At 43.3% G+C, this 22,106-nt stretch overlaps 1 protein-coding gene across 5 annotated transcripts in view; it reads right to left on the reverse strand.

Moving 5' to 3' along the window:
- col14a1b (collagen, type XIV, alpha 1b) overlaps window positions 1-22,106 on the reverse strand; it is a 166,445-nt gene that overhangs the window by 35,426 nt on the left and 108,913 nt on the right. For all 5 annotated transcript variants that reach the window (XM_004574223.5, XM_004574222.5, XM_004574224.5 and 2 more), the window contains 7 exons: window positions 18,694-18,810; window positions 13,390-13,539; window positions 10,353-10,427; window positions 5,758-5,897; window positions 2,545-2,668; window positions 379-522; window positions 40-204 (listed from right to left, as the gene is read on the reverse strand). In XM_004574223.5, coding sequence (XP_004574280.1) covers window positions 40-204; window positions 379-522; window positions 2,545-2,668; window positions 5,758-5,897; window positions 10,353-10,427; window positions 13,390-13,539; window positions 18,694-18,810 — 915 coding nt within the window. The remainder of the gene's footprint in view (window positions 1-39; window positions 205-378; window positions 523-2,544; window positions 2,669-5,757; window positions 5,898-10,352; window positions 10,428-13,389; window positions 13,540-18,693; window positions 18,811-22,106) is intronic.

A 22,106-nucleotide genomic window follows, 5' to 3' on the forward strand; every position in this document is an offset into this window, starting at 1 on the left:
AGGATTACATTTAGCTCTAACGTCAGGTCAGGGACTCACTGGCAGTTGCAGCTTCACACACAAAGGTCACCAGCTTCTCTTCAATCTTCTTGAAGGCGTCCAGGTCATCCACAAAGAAGACGTGCCTGTCACTGGGTTTACTGGCGATGCTCACCAGCTCCCCGTAGTCAGCATCAGCGAAGCCAATGGCAAACACGATGTAACCTTTGATGAGAATTCAGAGAGAGAAAGATCCATGTCTCCAACTGCAGGAAAACTGGAGGAGCAATATGAACGCAGACTCTTGCACATTTTAAAGGCAGATGAAGTTTGGCCTTCCAGTAACACAGACCGCAGCTCTAGGCCTTCTTCAGAGCTTCACACAGAAACCGTTCTGACCTTCCATCTGCATCTCTTTGGAGACTTTGTTGACGTCATCCTGAGATCGACCGTCAGTGAGCACCACGAGGACTTTGGGGATTCCTCTTCTCGCTCCTGCCTCCTCTGTGAAGATGTTTTTCTTCACGTGCTGGATGGCTCGACCTGAGTGAGCAGACAGAACAACCATCTCCAATAACTCCAAATATTCTACTTTTAGTTTTCAGCTTCGTATTCTCAGTAGTTGAGAAACAGCAGCAGACGAGTTATTTGAAACAACATGTCTATTACCAGAGGATTTTTTTATTATGCTGATTTGACTTCACACCATCTGTTCTGGTTAAAAAAGTCATTAGCGGAGCTGCAGGTCTGTCACAGCGGACTTGGCAGTGATGGGAAATCAAAATTAATCAATTTTCAGCTGCAGTCTCCGGTGTGGCAGACATTATTCTGAGAGGAAGTCAGAAAATCCTGCAGCACCATCAGCTTCAGAGGATCCCTGTTTACAGAGTTAACTATTAAAAACATGAAAGAAAGGAAGCTTAAGGGTTTGTACGACATAAACTTGACACGATCAGTTAATTTCAAATTTCATGCTAATTATTCATCAGTGCAGGATGAAGATCTGACTCCAAACTGTAGCATTAATCGTGATGAAAGGACACGATTATTGATGCATGCCTTGCTGATGTACAGGACATCAGAGAGTGTTGCATCAGAGCGTCCCACCAGGGAAATCACATCACAAGTTTCACTGAATGTGTGAAGAGAATTCATGTTTCTGCAGCAGCTGGAGGACCAGCTCAACATCTAAGGCTGCCCCCCCCCCACTCTGCAGAGCCACTGCGCTGCAGGCTCAGACACCCACCAGACACCCGGGACCCCCGACTTACTCACACTCTTCAACTATGATCAAATTTTACACATTACTACCAACAGTTACCATCACATATTAATATTTAGATGTTTATTTGAATGTTTCTGTTCTTTTCTGCCTTATAAATGTGCTCATACAGGCTCATGTGGTTTTTCCACTGCTTAATATTTGTTTCATAGGCTTTAATATTCATTTCATTTTGCAGAATTAACAAAGCAACGACCAACATAATGAGCAATGATGAAGATGACTATATTTTTAGTAGTATTATTATTGCTATTTATGTTATATATTGTGATTATAAGCTGTTTCTTGATTTGAGTCTTCTTCTTTGGTGTTTGGTCATGACGTTTCCCGGCGCCGCGTCTTCATGTTGCTTAAGAATCAGGAAACTCTGGAACTAGTGCACTTTATGTCTTTAGTGCATAAATGGAAAAAACCCCATAAAGTCAAATAATGATCATCTACTGAGCCTCTTCTGTCTCTTTTCTGTATATTTACTCAGACCCACACCTTAAACCACAGCTTGACTGAGTCATTAACAAATCCATGAGCACCTGCCTGGATGTGAGGCTGCTGCACGGCCGTTAGTACATCCAGAGATCAGACGTTTTCTAGGCCTCTGGAAACAACAGAAAGCACATTGCTAATTGCAACGCGGCGATCCCAGAAACTGTTGCTTCCTGTGAGAAACGGAGGATTAGTGTTTTACAGCAACGCATCAGCAGTGGGAGAATTCCTCCCCACTAGTGACGCTGTTACAAATCTATTCTCCTCAGTCTCATCCCTGTAGGAGAAACCGCCCGCGCTGCTTTGTAAACAGCGATTAATGACTCTCACTGCTTCCCTGCAGACTTCCTCTCATCGCACACACACACATCCATGAATAAGACTATGCATGAACACGCTCGACTTGCACACACGCATGTTGACACAGAGCCGAGAGGACAACACACTTTTCCACAGTGATTTCATTTTCTGTTTGCGGTCACCTCCTGCTCAGTAGCATTGATAACGTCACGAGGGAGTTGTGTTGAGCGTGTGCACGTTACACTGTGGATTTGTCTCGACCAGGCGTCTTTCTCAGATTTAGAGATTATTTCTGCCGCGGTAAAGACGGATTTGATCCGTCACAGTCGCACAGCTTGTATACATTCGTACACTGTATCGCACCGGCTTCAAGCGCGCACGCCAACATCTGTCATCCTGAAACTCTAGCAGACTCCAGCAGCACGCTCGTCCAGCGTCAGTGACTCATACGCAGTGCTTTCACAGAAAAGCAGCAGCCTGCATGCTGTGCGCGTCCTCACCTGTCTTAGTGTTTCCTCCTTTGTAGGAGATCTTGTTGATGGCGTCCAGCAGACCCTCCTTGTCACTGTAGGAGTTCAGCTTAAACTCTGTCCGGGCATCGTCGCTGAACTGGGCAATAGCCACCTGTCACAAAACACATGAACGTAGCTAATAAACCAAAAGAGGAAGTAGGCCACTGTTAGGTGTAGGGGACGAGGGTTAGGAGGAGACTACGAGAAGAAGCACCGTCACAGAATACAGAAAAGCTGATCTCCATGAATCCTCCTTTCAGACTCGAATGGGGTCATCCTTTAGAAAGTGAACATCATGTTTGTATTACTTTTATACAACCGTGATTCTATTTGAAACCACATTCAGCATCACTACACGTGATCAGCATCACAGCCCGGGCTGGTACAGAGCGACTGTAACGACCACAAAGAGCAGAGAAGGATAATGATGCCCAGGATGGAAACGGAGGAGGGTTACACCGCTGCAACGAGAGCCTCGATTCTCCCGTCAAAATCATTCCTAACGAATCAGGTTATTACTGGACAGGTCTTTAAGAATTATTACATTTAAAAACTATGAAAAATGGAGGATAGAGTTTTGTTTTCAATAATAAAGTATGAGATAATACGGGCGGATGATACGCCTGCAGCGGGCAAAGAGTCAGGCTGTGTTAGATGGAATAATTTAAAACAGTGAGGTACATTAACCCCACGCTATATATTTTTTGTTTGTTTGAACTCAAAACGTTTGTATTCCTTCTCCATCTGTTCCTGGCTTGAACCTGCTGTGGGTGGCTGTGTGCTGCTGCTCGCTGCCTCAGGTACAGGACTCAGTGAGTTGGGTGGAGCACTCAGCGAGCTCTTGGCCAGCACCAGTGGATCAGTCTGGCAGTGTGTTTGAGCTGCTAGTGAGAGCCTGTTTAACCCTCTTTAGGGCAGATTAGATTTTTTCAGTTACTTTGATCGACATCCAGGTTGTTGTTCAGAAAGAGCCACAGCTCTTAGTTTAGACTGCTTCATAAAATCATGCTGACGTTCATATTTACCTTCTGTTTTGTTGTTTTCTTCCACCTGGAACGCTTTGTTCTACAGTATATCACAGCATTTAAAGACAGTATGTACAATGTTCTCTAAAGCTCAGACAAACTGAGCCGATACTTGATGCCACTGTGACTGAACGGAGCTGAACGGGGAGGAAAGAGGAGCACTGACAGACACGTGAGCAGCTGTAACACAGAGCGTGCAGATGAGCTGTTTCATGAGTGAAGTGGGCTGTGGCCACCTGGGAGACCACTCAGGAACATTCTTTATTTGTAAATAACAAAAAATCAAAATGAGAGCAGCTTACAGGAAACTTGGCGCTGGTGCTGACTCGCTACACCGAGGCTCTGAACACAGGAGTGAAAAAGAGGTTTAGCTCAACTGGGAGAAAACTGCTGTATGTAAACAGTTTGTTCTCTTCCTCTCGTTTGTCCTGGAAAGTTTCCCTTTTCTTTGCATCTACAGTGCATCAGACGCTCCTACAGATGACGGGGAAACTCATTTAGATGAAGAGGTCCAAGCGAGGCCAAAGAAACAACCACGAGAAATCGAATCTTTGAGTTTAAAGATTTTTTACAATTGAATTACCCAGGAGGCTGCTCTGTGCACATGGTAGTCTTATTCCTGTCACGTCCCACAATAGTGAAGATATGACTCAAGATAAATCAAATGTGATCTGGTAAGAAGAAAATTCATAGCACGCGGTCTTTAAGTCTTTCCACAAAGATGATTTCATATGATCAGCTGTGATGTATCAATGGTAGTGTTGGCAAACATAAATATGCAGCTACATCATGAGTGAAATGGTCTTCGTTAGAACAAACGTCTCCACATTAACAGCTACAGACAATCACGTCTTACACAGGCTGACAGTAATAATAATAATAATAATAATAATAAGAGAACTGCTGAGAATCATGACTATAAAGATGGGAATTAAACCAATGGATTCATCAGTGTCACATTTGCAATGTGACACTGATGAATCCAGCTGTGGTTTCTTCGTGAGACAGGTGAGAGGACGGTCCCTGCATGTGTGGAGGGTGGAGGAGCTGCAGTGATGGAGAGGGAAGCAGCTTTGCTGGGGTCACTGCTGTTTATCTCCACACTGTGTGAACTTACTTGGATAGTTGTTGGATACGTTTACGTAAAAGCTCTCTGACATACGAACAGTCACCTGACCTCAACCCTGCTGAGATGATTCTTCCCTACAGCTGTCAGACTCCTCGGCCTCCTGACAGCTGACCCACGTTAAACTCATGGACTAAACACACCCACAACCACCTACACACACACACACACTGGACAAAAACAAACAACTGGACCCTCATACACACAATAATAACAGGGACTGACCCACCAGCACTTTATAGAACCTCTGTAGGAGCCACATATCTCACTGTAGCTGCTGTACAGACAATCACTCTGTACAATAATAATTATAGTTCTACAACTGTTAGAACTTGTATAGTTCATATTTCTGTATAGTCCTCATATTTATATCCTGTTCACAGCCTGTACAAGCTTATAGCATATTCATAACACACCTTCATACCAATAATAGACACATTTTTGTAATATATCTATATTTTTGCTAAAGCACTTTCTGCAAACTGCATTTGTTGCCTTGTACTTGTGACATGTGCAATGACAATAAAGTTGAATTCTATTCTATGATTTCAGATTCATCAGCCAACAAACGATGACCATCGCTGGCTCGCAGTCGCACCGTTGCAGCGTCATTCCAGGCGACAACACTTTGGTTAATTAATATTTGAATAATAAAACGATATTTATCCATAAAAACAACAACACGCAGGGTTTGTATGACAGTGTGAGGCTGGTCTTCACACATTGATAAAACAGGTGTGGTATGTGCAGTGGGCTGTAGATTGGCCCACCCACAGTCAGCGCTGACACCGCCACTGATGATCTCTTTCATTGTGCTGCCAAAGCAGCGCGCGGCAAACCTCCACCATCCACAGTGAGGACGAGGAGCCTGCTGTGCCTCAGGCAAAGTGCACATTTTCCCATCAAGTCATTGTTTTTCTGGTATTTCTGTGGCATGTCTGTCAACAACCTGTCAGTCAAAGCACGGCGCTGAGAGCTACCAGAAGCAACACACGCCAAAGCTCTCAGAGAACTGCTTGCTAAAGGCTAACAGGTCGCCCTCGGTGGTACCTGTGTGCCTTCCGGGCCGATCCGGTCCAGAGCTCCACTGGTGCTATACAGGAAACGGATGATCTTCAGGAAGTTTTCATCTCCGATACTCCAGGAACCGTCAACCAGGAAGACCAAGTCTGCTTTGGCAGCTTTACAGACTGAACGAGGAGACAGAGAAACATGAAGTAAACACAACAACAGCAACTGGTTGACTCACAAAGGCAACACTTCAAATGGGAATAAGTAAAAAGTTGTGAGTCTGCTGTATGGAAGCTTGAAAATAGCTGATTGAAGGGTTTTGTTGGAACGTTCATTGTGATCATTTTTGATTGGCTTTCTTTTACTTTGAAGGATAATTTATCATTAAAAACACATATTTATCCACTTGCTTTCATTTGTTCGCTTTATTGCCGTGAAAATAAACAAACTGGCTTCATTTAGAAACCGATGAATAAAAGCAGCTTGTGAGTGAAGCAATCCTGTGATTAATTGCACTCAAAGAGCTTTCGACTTGTAAACGATTGAAACACATTAAATGCAAAACACAGAGCTGCTTCTGCTGCTCTTCGAAAGTCATTCCAATCACTTCCTTCTCTCCTCTAATCAAACCCTATTTAAGGGTCAGCCGGCGCCACATTGATCTGCAGACGCTTCAATCCGGCATTCAACTCTTTGTTTATTGCAAACATTTCATAAACACATCTCAGGAGGAATCAAACTGACTTTGTTCTGAAGTCTGAAAACAGATTGAGTGAAACTCAAATTGCTGTTTTGCTCAAATATAATATTTTGTAAGTTGATTGTTAGAATTATTCACCCGTTCTTTGTAAGGACACTTTGGTTCACTGCTGTCAAAACTGCAGGTGGTTGCAGAACATTGACAGAGCAGCTGAAAGCAGGAGAGAGATTTACAGTTTTATGCTGGTATTACACATTACTGTCATCCTAACAAGCCTGAGCTTTCAAGGTGGAACTGTGTTTCTAACCTTCAGTGCGATAGTAGTGATTTTGTTTTTTCTGTTGTCAGTATAGCGCCCCCTTGTGGCATAACACTGTACAGAACTACAGCATTTTGACTCCACCCACAGATGTGTGGATTTTTTTAGAGAGTTGCTGAACTAATTAAACATATTTCAAATCAAATGCAACTGAAATATTAGCAGTAATTCAAAGAGAATTTATCAAATGTGGAGAAACTGGATGAAAGATGTAAAAAGATGAAGTCATCCTTTCCTCTTCTTCATCTTTTATCCTATTCAGGGTTGAGCAGGGACCAGATGATGATGCTCTTTAAAAAGCTAGTGCACATCTAGTGATGAAAAAACTGAAATGAGACGATGATGAGATAAGAAATACTTTATGAATCCCATATTTGGGACATGTGGAAGTGTTTCCTAAGTACCTGCCGCAGCGTACCTGCCGGGGCTGTAGAGGAGGCTGTAATCAAACACGTGAGGAGGAAACAACCACTGTTCTCCTCGTCAGCCAGAATGATTTGAATGTGTTGATCTCTGTGATCAATCCTCTGAATTTTCTGGATCATCACAAATAAGATTTATGCAGAAAGCACATTTCCACATTATGTGCAGGGCGCCTGAAAGGTTTATTGCTTTTATTTCGTTTAGTTGTCAGTGGATTCTTTCTGACTCGGTCCAGATCGTTCTGTTTCTCTCTAAATCACCACAGGTCTTCATTTGTGTGTAAATGTGTCCTTATTTGTTCCTCGCTGATGCCGACAGCACGTAAACAGCATCCTTCTCTGTTTTTGTTCAATAAATGTGTCGTGAAAGCAGAGTGATTCTATGCTGGTGCATTCTTACTACTACATTTCTGCTCTGTCCCATGGAGAGCGCTTGTTAATGGTAAGACAAAGCAGCGAGCTCATGCTGCTGTCGATGTTCGTGTTTGGGTCTCTCTGGATTGATTCTTCAGGTCAGCTCTGATTAATCTGGTTTATTCAGGAATGAAAGGACATCGTGGATCTTTTGTGGATGCAGAGGTCCACGACTGGTTTCTGATTTACTGTCCTCCATCCATCCTCTTCTCTCTCTCTCACTCATTTTCGATGCTCTTCAGCTCCTCAAAGTACTCCTTACACCTTCTCAACACTCTTCACTTGTTCCCACGTCTGTCCTCAATCACACGAACCTGCTGCACATGCTACATAACTGATAACAGATAAGACTCATTCATTTCACCTGATAGTGTTTTTTTCTTCTCTCAGAGGTGATGAAACCTTTTGTGGCAGCTTGAAAGTGAAGCTGGTGATTCTGTGGTGACGGCAGGAGAAGAATGAGAACCGCTGTAACAGATCCAAGACTCGCTCGGTTTATAATTACACTGACGTCAGACACACTGTGTGTCACATGTTACTGTGTGTGTTGTTATTGGAGCTGAGAAGCGTTGCTCTTCTTTGTTCAGCTCTCATTCTCCTGCCCGGCCAGCGTGAGGATCAGTTTGTAACAAGGTTGGCTTTTAGTGACAGGAACCCCAAAAAGCAGCCAATAGGAGACCTACTTCCTTCTATAGTGCAGTGAGCTTGTCTGCATTTTGACTGTCTGTGACATCAAGAGAAAGTCTACTGAGACTCTCAGCCTGATATGTCTCTGAAGCTGATCTCATTAGAAATTACAGCAAGTTTCAGACTTTGCTGCAGATTTGCTTCTTTAACGAGTGACATTTGATAGGTGGGCATATGGATCAAACTCTGCCCCCCAAAATACTTCACAGGACGTCTTAAAAAACGTATACTTTAAAAATGAACGGAAGTATTTATGCATTTAGTTTTTATCGGTTTCAGCTTGTAGCTGCAGATTGGGTTTATATTTCCTGTAACAGTGTCATTGATATACATGTTTTCTGTCCCAGCAAAGATGATCTGAGGATAAAACCTGACCTGAGACACTGTCACATTGTGAGGATGAGGACGATCTGCAGTGTTGTCTGATATGAAGACATTTCCATGGTAAAATGAAGCTTCCCTTACTAATGTTCAGAGCTATCCGCACACTGAATTCCTCGGGCTGATTATGTCGTACTTTATAGTTCTTTAGCTGTAATGGCTCTAGTGTCTTGTGGCTGTGTGGAAGCTGCAGTTCTGCGTTAATTGCAGTCATCATTTAGACTCGTTGAGAATATTCTTCATTACATCTTTGACATTCATTCACATTCACACGATGCTATTATTCTGACGGCGCTCCAGTGGAGTGTACAACTATTCAATGTCGTCCACACGAGGAAACAAACAAAGCACCGAGTGAAAAAGGCAACAGTTGGCCTTAAATTGAAGATTAAGTGCATCATTTAACGCTCGCCCTGAATGCGTCTGGCAGCCTATTTAAAGCTCGTGTCAAGTACAGAGAGATTATATTTAACTTAAATGAGAAATCTCATAATAAGTGCAGTGAATGAAGATTCTGCCTTTCAAAGATCCATTCTCCACATTGTAAGATTATATAAGAAGTAAATAAAGGTAACTGGTAACTATGGCTGCCAGATGAGGAAAGAGCTCGTGAACTTATCTCAAACTCTTGTTACCAGGTTACAAAACCATCGTCTTTGCTGTGTGATAATGTAACTGGCTTGTGCAGCACTTTGTGGGTCTGACAGGTGGAGAGATGTGACACTGACAATCACAGCACCTAACAGCTGAATTATTGTGAACTGAGAGGATGGTGAGTGAAGCGGGAGTCTCTGAACAGCTGTCTGTGGGGGCGCAGCTGAAACACCACCAGGTCCCCGAAAAGCCTCTTCGAGCCTCTGGCTTCACTTTCCAGACTCAGCCAGGCTTCGTCCAATCGTGGTACACAGTCCACACATAAAATACTACAGTACAGTCTATCCACCCACTGTCCTCCACTTATCAAGTGAATTGTACAAAACGTTAGTGCCTGGACTTCAGTCATGTTAATAAAGAAAACGTCATCATGCCAATCTCAGACAGTGTGTCACATATCACAGCGGCCACGGGCCGGTTTCACGTCAGACACTATCTTCACGCGGATAAATACAACAAAATAAAATAATACGACAAAAACTGTCTCTGTAAATATAATAGTAAACGTGGATGTACTGTGTAATTGTGTAACGTTATTAGCAGCGTCCTCCTGAAATGCACCAACAACATTGAGAGTAACGTCCTCCTCTCTGCCCCTTAATGCTCTCTGGTCGCTATGGTAACGCGTAAATATTTATTTCAAAATAAGACACAATAAAACCCAGGGAAACCAAGTTAACGATAAAAACTCTGAAAACCAGAAATTTCACACCCGAGCCTCAAATCTCGCAGCCCGGTACCGAACGACTCACGGACTGGTACCGGGGGCTGGGGGCCACTGACATATCTGACTGCACACCTGTAAAATAATAAAAGGTCTCCTACTACAAATCAGAATATCAAAGCTGGTTATGCAAAACGTTTCATAAAAACAAACCAGTCAAACTAGAATACATAAATATTTATACATATTTACTGAAAACTGAGCAAAAGAAATAAATAAAAGAAGCTGTTTGGATGCAGCCTGATGTCACCAAAACACATCAACAACAATACATCAACACAAAGAGATCGAAAGATGAGACGATCAATAACAGTATTAGAACTGCTCTCCTACCTTCCTTGGCAGCAGGGATTGTGGGTGGAGGCGTGGTGGTCGGGGGCTTGGTGGGTGGTGGGGTCGGGACGGGTACTGCAGAACAAACAAACACATGAGGATGTGACAGCCTGTAACTATAACAAAACAACCCTCGTGTGCCACATGACCCTGAGTGAAACACGCGGTGAAACTGCACAGAGCGCTCACGTATGGCCCCAACGTGTACAGTAACTACATTCAGCTCATGTATAATTTGCTGCACTGATCACAGTGTTAGCTGCGGTCCAACGCGCACTCCCACTGTCTCTGCCTTCCTGCCTGTATTCTACGTGTGTCTTTGAGCGTCTTTGTGCGTTTATGCACTCAGCGCTGTTTAGGCAGTAAATCAGCTACCTGAGGCTGAGAATTACTTGTGATGGCAGGTAGGGAGCATTCAGTAGTGGCTGCCTGCAGCGATGGGGATAGTCATTTGGAGGAAAGGCTCTGGCTTTCATTTGCATCAAAACAAAGCAATAAATCATTGTGGAGGCTCACTGCAGAGCTGCGGTACAGAGGGGAGCAGCTTCAAGCAAACAAATGTCTGCTTAGCTTCGAGGAGGGAACATTCTTTCTTGTATCTCTGGATATTTTCTTTGTCTCGTTTTCAATTCTGCGGGTTCTCGTCTCCGTGCCGCCTCTGAACTATGCTTTTCTCCCGGCTCGTCATTCTCACTTCACTTCAGTGCACTGCAGACAGTTGGCAAAGGAAACAGGCTCCTCACCTCTGAGTTTACTCACGGCGACCTCAGGAACAATAAAAGTGCTCAAAGTAAAAGTTGGTCTGTGGGTCTGAGCTGAAACTGCAAATGTGCACATAGATGAGAGCAGAGCAGGACCTCCAGTGATCATCACCTGCACCGTAAAACTCAGAGCAGCACTGAACACAGTGCAGAGGAAACAACCAGGAATGGGAGGTTAGCCAAATAACTTCTCATCAGCAGGGCGTCGCCATTTTTATTTATCAGAAACTGAGTTTGCCTGCAGTTCCAAAAACTTTTATTTTATCCATTTTATTGTATTTTTTACACCCTCTGCTGATTGTACTAATCAAGTGCCGTTACTAAATCAATACTGTTATTGCTGCAATAACAATGGAAAACAGATAAAACAGCACGCACATATCTGCATCCATCTGGAACCCTGTGAGTCTCACAGCACGGCTGCTGGCAGCTGTGCTGACTGAAAACAAACCTGTATCCAGTTATTTGGTCGACTCGTTATTAAAGCTGCACCGTCGCGCAGCTTTGGCTGTGATCTCGCGCGCTTCTTCAACACACGGTGGATCTTATAAAGTGACACGTGAGACACGCTGACGTGTGCGCGCTCTCAAAGCAGTTGATTAAAACTTCTTCATCTCTGCAGTGAAGCTGGTGATTAAAGTGTTGAATACAGCTGAACGTAACTAAAGCGAGTAGTGAATTTACTGCACACGGGCCTCATTGAAAATAAAACAACAGCCCACCCACCCCGTCACCCTCCCGTCTCCAGACAGTGGGTCTTGATTAGTGTTTGGGGCTGCTGCTGCAGAACAAAAGGCTCATCCTGAAAAGGAAGAGGATTCAGCACTCGGCGCTCCGGCGAGGATAAAAGATGTTTTATGTTGAAAATGACGTGATCGTCCTCCCAGCCCGGACCGGGCTTCTTCTTAAACCGATGACAGCTGACAGCAGTTTGTGTATAATTGTGTGTGTGTTTCCCCGCCGTGTGCTTCTGCTATATTGTTATTATGACACATGTAAGGGCGCTTTTAAAACGGGCGTTTGGCAGATCGAATGGAGGAGGCAAAGTACTTCTGGATGTGTCGGCGGTGAGTGCACGAGTGGGTTTGTGCGAAACGCTGCACATCAAAAAGCAGTTTACAGGATTTCCCAGTTTTTCAGCTTCAAATTGGCTGCAGATCTGACAACCTTAGAGGCAGCCAAAGTTTTTAGTCCTCTGTTTGTGGTCGAAATAAACGAGCCCGAGAATGACTGAGCGACGGCATTACAGTCGTACACATTAGTTCTCTCATAGAACACACAAATAAGAAAAAGGACAGAGCGCCTGCTCTGAAACATTTGTCTCACACTAAATGGGAAATACTACACACATGCATCCCTATCAGAAATAAAAGTGGCCAGTCTCCACACAAAGGTCATGTAGGGATCGTGAAATTTTAGGCTGATATTGACGATTACAATAAATATTTGCAGCACAGCTGTTGTCAGTGGATTTCTTTTGTTTCTCCAGAGACATGATGAACGACCAACATAACCAATCAGAACTCAATGAAACTACATGAATTCCCACGTGCTCTCTCTACACCAGCTGTTTGCTGTGTTTACAGTAATGCAAACTATTCTTTGTCTGTATCTGCAACTGCTGAATAAATGTAGGGGACTGCTGCAGCCTGCCTTGTTGGAGCTGCCTGACTCAGTCCTGTGTTGGCGATCACTGCTTTGAGTCCCACAAAGCCAAGTTGGAAAAACCTTCTGCCCAAAATACACACGGCAGCAGCTGTCAGCAACCTGGAGACCACGTTTTACATTTTAAACTTTGGCATCACAAAACACGATTCGTTATATTCTGGTGAAAAGTATCAACGTTTTAAGATTTAAAAATAAATCTTTAAGCTTATTTGAGGCATTGATTTCAAGAGTTTCTGGGGGTGTGGAGAAACCCTCAACAAATGCATTTACTGTGAAATATTTGCACTCTTAAAAGCCTTTTAGCTCCTCATTACACTGTTGTTGAATATTTAGCCGGGGATAAATGGACACGTTGGCATCAGATAAACGTTGGCCACTGGCGTCAGAAATTAAGATCTTGTGCAATGGCATGCAATATATAAGTGTGCCCAATTTGAAAGAGTGGAAGCAACCCAGCACACACAGAGACACACAAGTGTAAATGTAAACGAGGCTTCTGTGCAGTGATCTTAAAATAGCAGCAGCAGGAGAAATCCAGTCGTGGAACTGCAGTGCACCTCGACCTGCAACATGTGAATGACACGTGTGTTCAAAGCTCAGGTCCTTACGTGTCTTCTCAGCGGTGGTGACTGCAGGCCCTTCGGTCCCGTCCTGCAGCTGAGCGTAGATGCTGATCTTATACTGCATGTTGGGCTTCAGGTTGTTGAAACAGTGCCTGCTCGCTCCCCCGCTCAGTCTCGTCTCCTGCTTCTGGCTGCCTGCAACAAAAGTACAAAGAACATCTTTATCTTTCTCAAAAATGATTCTGTATTTGTCACATGCAGAAATAAAAGCAAGTGCATGCACATGCAAGTGTGTAGAACAATCTGCACACATCGTAAACCCAGCACGTTGTCACAGATTGAAAATGAAAGCATTTATTTATCTTTGTTGTCATTAGGATGCTACTGTTCGCTTGGTTTGTTAATAATTGATGAATCAAATCCAATTATTGAACCAATCAAACACCTTCCTGTTGTACTTGTTCACTCCATCCTAACAGTCAGGGTCCATTGGTAACATGTCAAACAGTTTTCCAAGAAAAACCTGTTATCCATGAAACACCAAGCATTCACTTCATTACAGGGAACTGGTGGAACATTTTAATGACTTAAAGAGGCATCGAGTGCAAAGATAATGGGACAAGCTCACCACGAAACTACACAGGTGGGAGTGTATGGGTGGAAAAATCTCAGTTTAAGTCAAGTCAAGTGAATCAAACCAATGTGAGCAGCAGCAGCAGGACGCAGCTGATTTATTTGGCTAAATTAAGTTCTCAACATGTCTCGTAGTCCTCCAGAGGCCCGGTAATGAACCAATCATTTGATTGAGTGTGTTGACCCAGGGTGAGATCTAAAACCTGCAGGACACCGGCCCTCGAGGCCTGGAGTTCGCCACCTCTGCACCGAAGGTCACTGAACCCATAAATGCTCCTTTTTCCTCAGGCATCATCAAATCGAGTTCAATCCCTCAGAATCCATGCCAGAAGTGCCACTGTGAGTAATACTGCATATAATCTGTGACATGATTTAATCACATTGGCTGGAAGCTCGAGCTGTGAGGGAGTCATCAGGCAGAGGAACCTATGAGACGCCTAAATGCACCACAACATTCCTGTGTAGCTAAACTGGGATAAGACCATAATAAGGGTGAAGAATGGATCCTGTGCAGGAAAAGATCAAAGAGTTGTTTCTGTAAATTCTAGCTGAACATGGTAAATCCTTCTGTCCTGCAGGAGGATGTATGAAAACACACTTTACACTCTTTCTTTCTATACCCTATTCCCTAAATTTACCTCCCTCCATTCCCTTTAAATTCCAGCCTGTTCAATAATAAAACAGGATAATCACACATTTCCCCCATTCTCAGCAGCAGGTGTAATTATTTACCAGCTGTTCTAACATAAGTCATTATTTAGCTTCATTGTGTGTTGAGAGAACCAACACATTGGATCTCCCCGAGGAGACACGGGGGAATTTGTGCCTTTTATGTGACGTTAATGACGCCAGTGTTATTGCTGGACGCCTAAAGGTGATGAATAACAGCTATTACTTTCCTATTTGGTGGATGACGGCTGTATTAAAAGTTAGTCTTAGCTTTGAGGTGCTGACTGAGTGGTGGATGTTTAAAATCGATTCAGGGCCAGACCATCTGTTGTTTGATGCTATTTGGACGTGTTCTCAGTGTCAGACAAAGAACTATTGTTTTTGTTGGTGGCTGCACAGAATCATAACTGAGGAAATGACTTTTATAAGCATACGGCTGCTTCACAGAGGTGACTTTGGTGCAGTGGCCTGTTTGGCAGCTGACGAACGAACACATTAAAGTTCATCAGTTCATAAATAAATTGCAGAGAGTTTCAGGAGAGTTTAACAGACACTGGAGGTAATGTGAAAGTGTATCTGCTGTCGCCATGTGGCTGTTTTTCTTCCTAGAACATCAAGTTAATATTGGTTTGGGGACCATTACTGACGGCCAATCAAAATGCTGTAATAAGGCCTTGCAGCCAATTTGTTCTGTAGTGGAGGAAGTGCAGAGCTAAAGAGGAATTCTAAATAAAGACATGTTTGTGAGGGATGTAAGGGACAAACGCAGGATTTTAGTGGACATATTATATCTGATTATAAGGACACGATCTACTTGGTTCCATTTAGAAAAGGATCATAGGTGAACCATGTATTAGAAAACCGTTCCTTTAAATATGCATTTGGAGAACTTCTACACTGTTAGCAAGAATGCCCACTCTCTGTGGGAATCTTGTAATCCTTGATCATGTTTTTAGATATTATTAGATTTTTATTTTTAGGGATCATCACAGCACCAAAGTCAGGGTAAGAAGCAAGAAGCAACAGAGAACCACAACTAGCTGCACAACTAGCTGCTACTTATAAGCTTTACATCTGACTTCCACCGAGAGGACATGTCTTCCTGTAAATCTGAATTTGTTTGTACGGTGCATGTATTAATGAAAGGTGGAATGATCCTTGTTTGTTTGTTCCAGTCTTAATCAACTGCAGTTATAAAAGTTCTGCACCAACCTAAACAAAGCACTTTACCTGGTAATGTAAACCTTACAGTAACACAGAGACAACCCCAACAGTCAAATGGACCCTATAAGCAAGCACTTGGAAGAAACCTTTGGCAGAAGCAGGATGTGTGGACATGTCGGCCTATCCTGAATCAAACTTTGTAGAGCTGCACGAAGCTTTTTACTGCCAAAGTGCAAATAACATAAAAAATTTAAGGTGCTTTTCCTTCTGTTGCGCGTCTAAAAGTATAATCTCACCGTAAAAACAAGGGCATTTATTATTATTACTCACACGTGCAGACACCTTTGTACTTTTGCTGCTTCCTTATTCACAAGGCCTCACCACAGCAGGTACTGTCGCATGTTTGATGTTTGGCAGATTTATACTCTGGGTTCCCTTTCGAGACCCCCCCCCCCGCCGAGGGGTTTGCGTCTCCTCCTGGGATCAAACCCGGGGGCTTTTGCTTGCTATACATACATAAACCACGTACTACTGAGCCACTACAGCCACCTAGCTTATATTATTATGTTTAACGATGCAGGCATAATTTAGCATGACACTAAAGTTAATTAGCTGACAGTCTAGTTAAACGAACGTCAGCGGTGGGCTATAAACAAAAACACGTTTCTGCAAGCAGAACGTATCTGTTGAATTTGCCAGAGTCTCGGCACACTTCAAGCTAACGCTGGGATGCACGGCTTGATTGCCGTTTACGCGCGCACTGACTCATGCAGACGGCAGGCTTCACTTCCCTTCTTCTTCACACTCCCACACATAATGAACTCTAAATAGAAGCAGTTCAGTTTTTATTGTTTTAAAAAAATATATTGTCACAATCAGAGGAAAGAAGTTGCAGGTGCAACCAAAACTTCAACAGAAAACTTCATAAGAAGAAAATAACTGTACTTTTTCCTTCCCCCTCCTTAAAGTTTACCTCTGAGAATAGACACAACAGGGCATAATTACTGTCACTGCTGTAACAAGCACATCTCCTCGCTCGGCAGCCGTAATCGCGACCTTTTGTCTTTTTTGTTCGCTTTATTTTACCTCGTGCAGCAAATGTAAATGTCACCCGTGCTGTGATCCGTAAGCCTTCCTTTTCTACAGAGCGGCACAGTGTCTGATTGTACAGCTAAACCTTTAAAGTGTCAGCACGTCTCCGATGGGATACAACAATATCTTTGTCATCTCCGGCTGCTTAGGGATTCAGAAAATTGGACCCTCTGCTTCAGCTACATACTGAAACTCCTACTGATGAAAGCATGTGAGTATGAATGAGGCTGCTCTCCTACTGCACTGGATATGCAGCGTAGGAGTTTGATGGGAAGAATTACAGTTACGCATGCAGTATTCTGTAAATGCTAAATCGATGCACTGTCACGTTTAACTCCTCGCCTTAATCCAAAGCCAGCAGCATGATGGGAGAAGAGTTCAGATTCGCACGTTTGCACTGATATCGCATTTGCAAACATCTCCAAACATATAGCAGCAAAATGTTTGTGAATTCACACTGAAAATTTAGTGTATTGTGTATTTAAAATATGTGCAAGCAGGTTTTTCTTGATTCAGTGACTCCCACTGTAAAGCCAAGCGTTTGTGTTTGTGCCAAGCTTTGCAGGCACACAAAGATAATCGAATATTGATCTGGTACACAAGCTTATTGGCAAGATTTTTCCAGATTACTGGACATGTTTTGTTTTAACAGTGTTTATAGGAGCTTTATATAAATATGGAGGAGAACGGTGAGATCTTCATCTGAGTCATTTTCATGTCTAAACAGGACAGACTGAGGAATCACGAGCAGGGTGGGAGAAGGTAGCGAACCTTTGAATTTAGCTCCAACAGCAGCAACCATTTCTTCTCATGGCTCATAAAGCTCGCACAACAATGAGGAGAACTCCTATATAAGGGTTCCGGGTCATCGGCACTTGTGGGACGGTTTGATTGAAAAAGCACACTCGAGGTCTGCTGCATCGTCTCAGCTGGGTTAATGTTGGGACCTTTTGTATTCTTTTTTAATCATTATGGTTTCGATTTATTTGTTTCAGGTCACGGGCTGATTCCCTGACATTCTCCTCTGAAATTTCTTGACACATTTTTGAAATTTATTGCTCTCCAAGTCATTGGAAGGCATCCGTGCCCCAAGGTGCCAAATGAGCCCCGATTCGGGACGCTCCCTCCACGGTGCTTCACAGTTTCAAAGAGCAGGCCTTCTTCCTCCAACAGAGCACAGAGTTCGTTTTTTCTTCTTCCAGGTGTGCGCCGTGAGACTGTGTGCTTATTAAGGACAAAGAAATCCAAACTGCTCTGTGTTGTATCCATACGTGTGACCTGGATGTTTGGGGTTCACATGTTCACACAGCTGTATCTTAAATATCTGCAAACAAAGCTGTAAATACTTCTCAATAACATAATCTTAAAACATTAATAAAATACATGCACAATGTCTTTCCCTAATTCAGAACGAGAGATCAGAAATGTGTTTCCTTGGTGTGCCTACGAAGCTTGGCACAAACACTGGAACCGTCCAACGTGCTGACAGATCTTCCACCACCTACAAACGAGTCTTTTTTTAGCAGCTTGAGATTGTGCACGTAGTCAAGCAGAGATACTGGGATGAAAGGAATCCCACTTGCAAATATAATAACTACAAACCTTCATGATGAGAACAGGTTCATAAGTTTAAAATGTTAATACTGAGAAATATTTACTTACATGATGCAACAAACGCCTCAGGCTGACCTTCATTTGCTTACATACACAGTACAGATGGGAGTACGAGCAAAACATCACACAGAAGGAATAAAACCACCTTTAAAATCACGCTGCCATCACTGCACTCACCAACCGCCGACTCCAGGGCCACTCTGTAGGCGCTGGCATGTCGGTGAGGCTGCCACTGGGCACACAGCCCGTTCATCCTCACCTGATAGGTACTCAGGTTAGTCACGCCCAGGTACACTGCAGGGAAACAGAAAAGGTGTTTTTACTTGCAGAGCAGATATTTACGGGCCCAGACGTTATTTCCAAATTCCATTCTTGAATGTGTCACTCGGAGCACCGTGTTTGAGTTTTACAAAAAGAACTAAATGCTCAACGACTGCTTTGGTTCAGTGAATGAAGAGCTGCAGCTCAGGAATGTGGGGTTTCTGCAGTAAACATATTTCTCTACCAACTTTAAACATCTCTTATTAATACTGGAACAATGACATCACAGCACCGTGAGCCTCTTCATGGCATGCACCAAGAACATTTCACCAATCAGACAAGCAGCAGCCTCCTCACACCAGGAGCCCCCGACTAGCTGTGGAGGTTTCAGTACATATCTAACATTTGCTCTCGTTATTTAGAAACTTAATTATTTAGAAAGTTATTTAGATTTAAATTGAACCGAACATGATAAGATATTTCCAAAAACTAAAGCTAAAATCTGTCTCAGATCTCTTAGTCTTAGAACAGATGTGATGTGGGTCAGTGACAGCTGTATTATTGGACATTTTAATGTAATTTGATGTCTCTGCTATTCTCCTACAGTCAGCTGTGGCGGAGGCTACGAGTTTTGATGTCATGAGTCTGGACACGAACAAAAGCAGCATTGAGACATAAAACTAAACCTTTCTGGAAGCCTAAAAATGTGCATTATAAACTTGTAAGCATTCCTCTCTATACTGCCATAAGAGCAAAGCTATATATATGTTTAACAGCACTCAGCTCACATCTGAGGAACCACACGGCATCCTGTTTCCACACGGCAGATGCAAAAGTCTCTGGCCAGTTGGTTTCAAGGACACCAAAGTGCACTTTCTTGAAGTTATTTACAGACACACAGAAATGTAGCTGCACTGTCTTTGCTTCAGAAGTCTGGCTTATGCACACACGCACAAACAAACCCACACACACTCTGTTTATGCAAATGGTATGTATGCGCTTTTATGGTGCGACGTTTGAAAGCAGCTCTTGTTCCCAGCTGAAAAACATTAGCATGCGTGTCTCTGTGAGCTGGTAATGGCCTGTACAGCTCAGTATCATTCCCTCTGACAAAACAGAACATTTCCAGTTGAGCCAAATATCTAATCTGCATTATTGTGAACTTCATACAAATGCATAATGTATCCCTGCATAATATTCCTGCAAACCTCTCAGCAAGTGATTTAATGAGGAGACGCAAAGGGATTCTTAAGTCAGCATCTCTACATATATGTCGACATAGTAAAGGCAGCGGGAGGCAAAACACTCCAGCTGTTTGAATTTGCTACTACTGATAATCTGCCAATATTCGACAGGAATTACTGGTAAATTTCACACAGAGGAAAATGTTGAGAATCATCAGCAGTAACTTTGATTCAGTGGTCCCACTTCACCACGACAATCCAGCGCAGCGTTTCCGTTTCTGCTGATGCGGCACATTCAGACTCCATCTCGCCCACGCTCGTTAACAAAAACCCATGATGCTTATTCATTTGGGCAGTTACTCACTCCCACCCCCAAAAGAGCAATGCACCGTTTACAAGCAGAGTGACCTCAGACTGTCCCGTTGGGCAGAGACGCTCACACTCCCTGCGAGTTAAAGGAGCTCAGATGGATGTAAAGCAGCTGCTTCTTTGTCTTGTAAAAACTACAATGAGGCTCTTCAGGAAACTTATATTCTGCACATACATGCTGCTCACAGATATGTTCAAGCAAACCGAGCACTGGAGACCTATCCTAACAAAGGATGCAGGATCACCTGTAAAGAGTTAGATATAAAGAGCTACGTTAGCCTGCCCAACGTGCTCCCACTGCAATGGAAAAAGTATCTAATGCGCAACATTCATGAGACATGGAAACATTAACGATTAGGTCATCAGCTTTATTTTACTAATTAGTATCTTTTAAGATGCAAAATATGTCAGTTTCTCAGGCTCTGTTTCGCAGAGAGAGCCCGTCTCCAAACAGCTGCACTTTTCTAAATGCCACACAATCTGTATGTGCAGGAAGCTTCGGTCATAATGTTTCTGGTTGTTCCCTTAATATCGAGTCGCTCAGATTGTTACCAGTAGATTGATATTTGATGTAAATTCATTAAAGTAAGATTCGATTTCACTGTGAAAAGGCTTGAACAGCTGATTAGAGCACAAAAACAATTTGTGTGACAAGAATAACTATGAGATGGTGGACGGGTGGGTGGGTGGATGTGCCATGAGTTCCCCAGTTTCACCCATTGTGGCCAACTTCTACATGGAAACAGTGGAACCCCACTGAGTCATTGGTTCAGGTATGTGGGTGAAAATCAAATCTCAGGACGACCAAAATTCAGGGATCACATTAACTCAGTGGACCGACACATCAAATTCATCAGGGAGGATATGAAAAGTGGCAGGTTAGCCTTCTTAGACTGTGAGATTTCCATCAGTAGTGGGGGACATTTAAAAGCTGATGCGTACCGTAAACCTACATCCACTGGAGCACAAACTGGGCGCCATCAGGACGCTACAATACAGATCGAACACCATCCCCACAGACATAAAACGGCCAGGGAAGCAGGAGAGCAAGACGTTGCTGAGTAAATGTGGTTATCCCAGCTGGACATTTGTCAAACCTGTGAAGGCACCTAAAGAAAGCTCCAGCCGATCCAGGAGGGAAGGACAACCTCAGTGATCCCTCATGTGTCCGGAGTATGGCCACTCTGTGGCTTTCAACACGCTTTGATTGTTTCATGCTTTACTTCTAAATCACTGCTTTACTTTTGAAATTCTTGAACTTAAAACTTAAATTTTGAGTATTTCACAACAAGTAACCTTTCGCTGCATCCTTGCAATAAGCATTAAAGGCCATATACAACATTTTTTCTGGGGTATTTCTTTCATAAACCTTTAGGTATACGAGTGTAAGCAGATAACCTGGAGTGTCATTCTTCTTTTTGCCACAACGACCATGATACTCGTCCTCTGCGTGACATTGACACATCAGCCCACTAAGCTCTGCTGGTCCATTGGCTTCATTAACATGCTGGTGAGCAATATGACAGATGCTCCATTCACCTCCTGGGATCCCACTGGCCTCATCATCTTGCTCTCTTTTCGACTCAACCCATCTCTCCATCTTTGTCAGAGTTCATCCCCTTCTTCTTTCCTCATTTTCCTTCCAAACTTGTCCTTCAAGTCAACCAAGAAGTGCTTAATTGTCATGCAGGCAGCGGAAACTGTGGCTCCAATGCAAAGTGACACGCTCCATTTAAAGCTGCGTGTTCGGGCATTTAGCTGACACTTGTATCGAGA

The sequence above is a fragment of the Maylandia zebra genome, linkage group LG22 (assembly GCF_041146795.1).
Source record: "Maylandia zebra isolate NMK-2024a linkage group LG22, Mzebra_GT3a, whole genome shotgun sequence".
Lineage (NCBI taxonomy): Eukaryota > Metazoa > Chordata > Actinopteri > Cichliformes > Cichlidae > Maylandia > Maylandia zebra.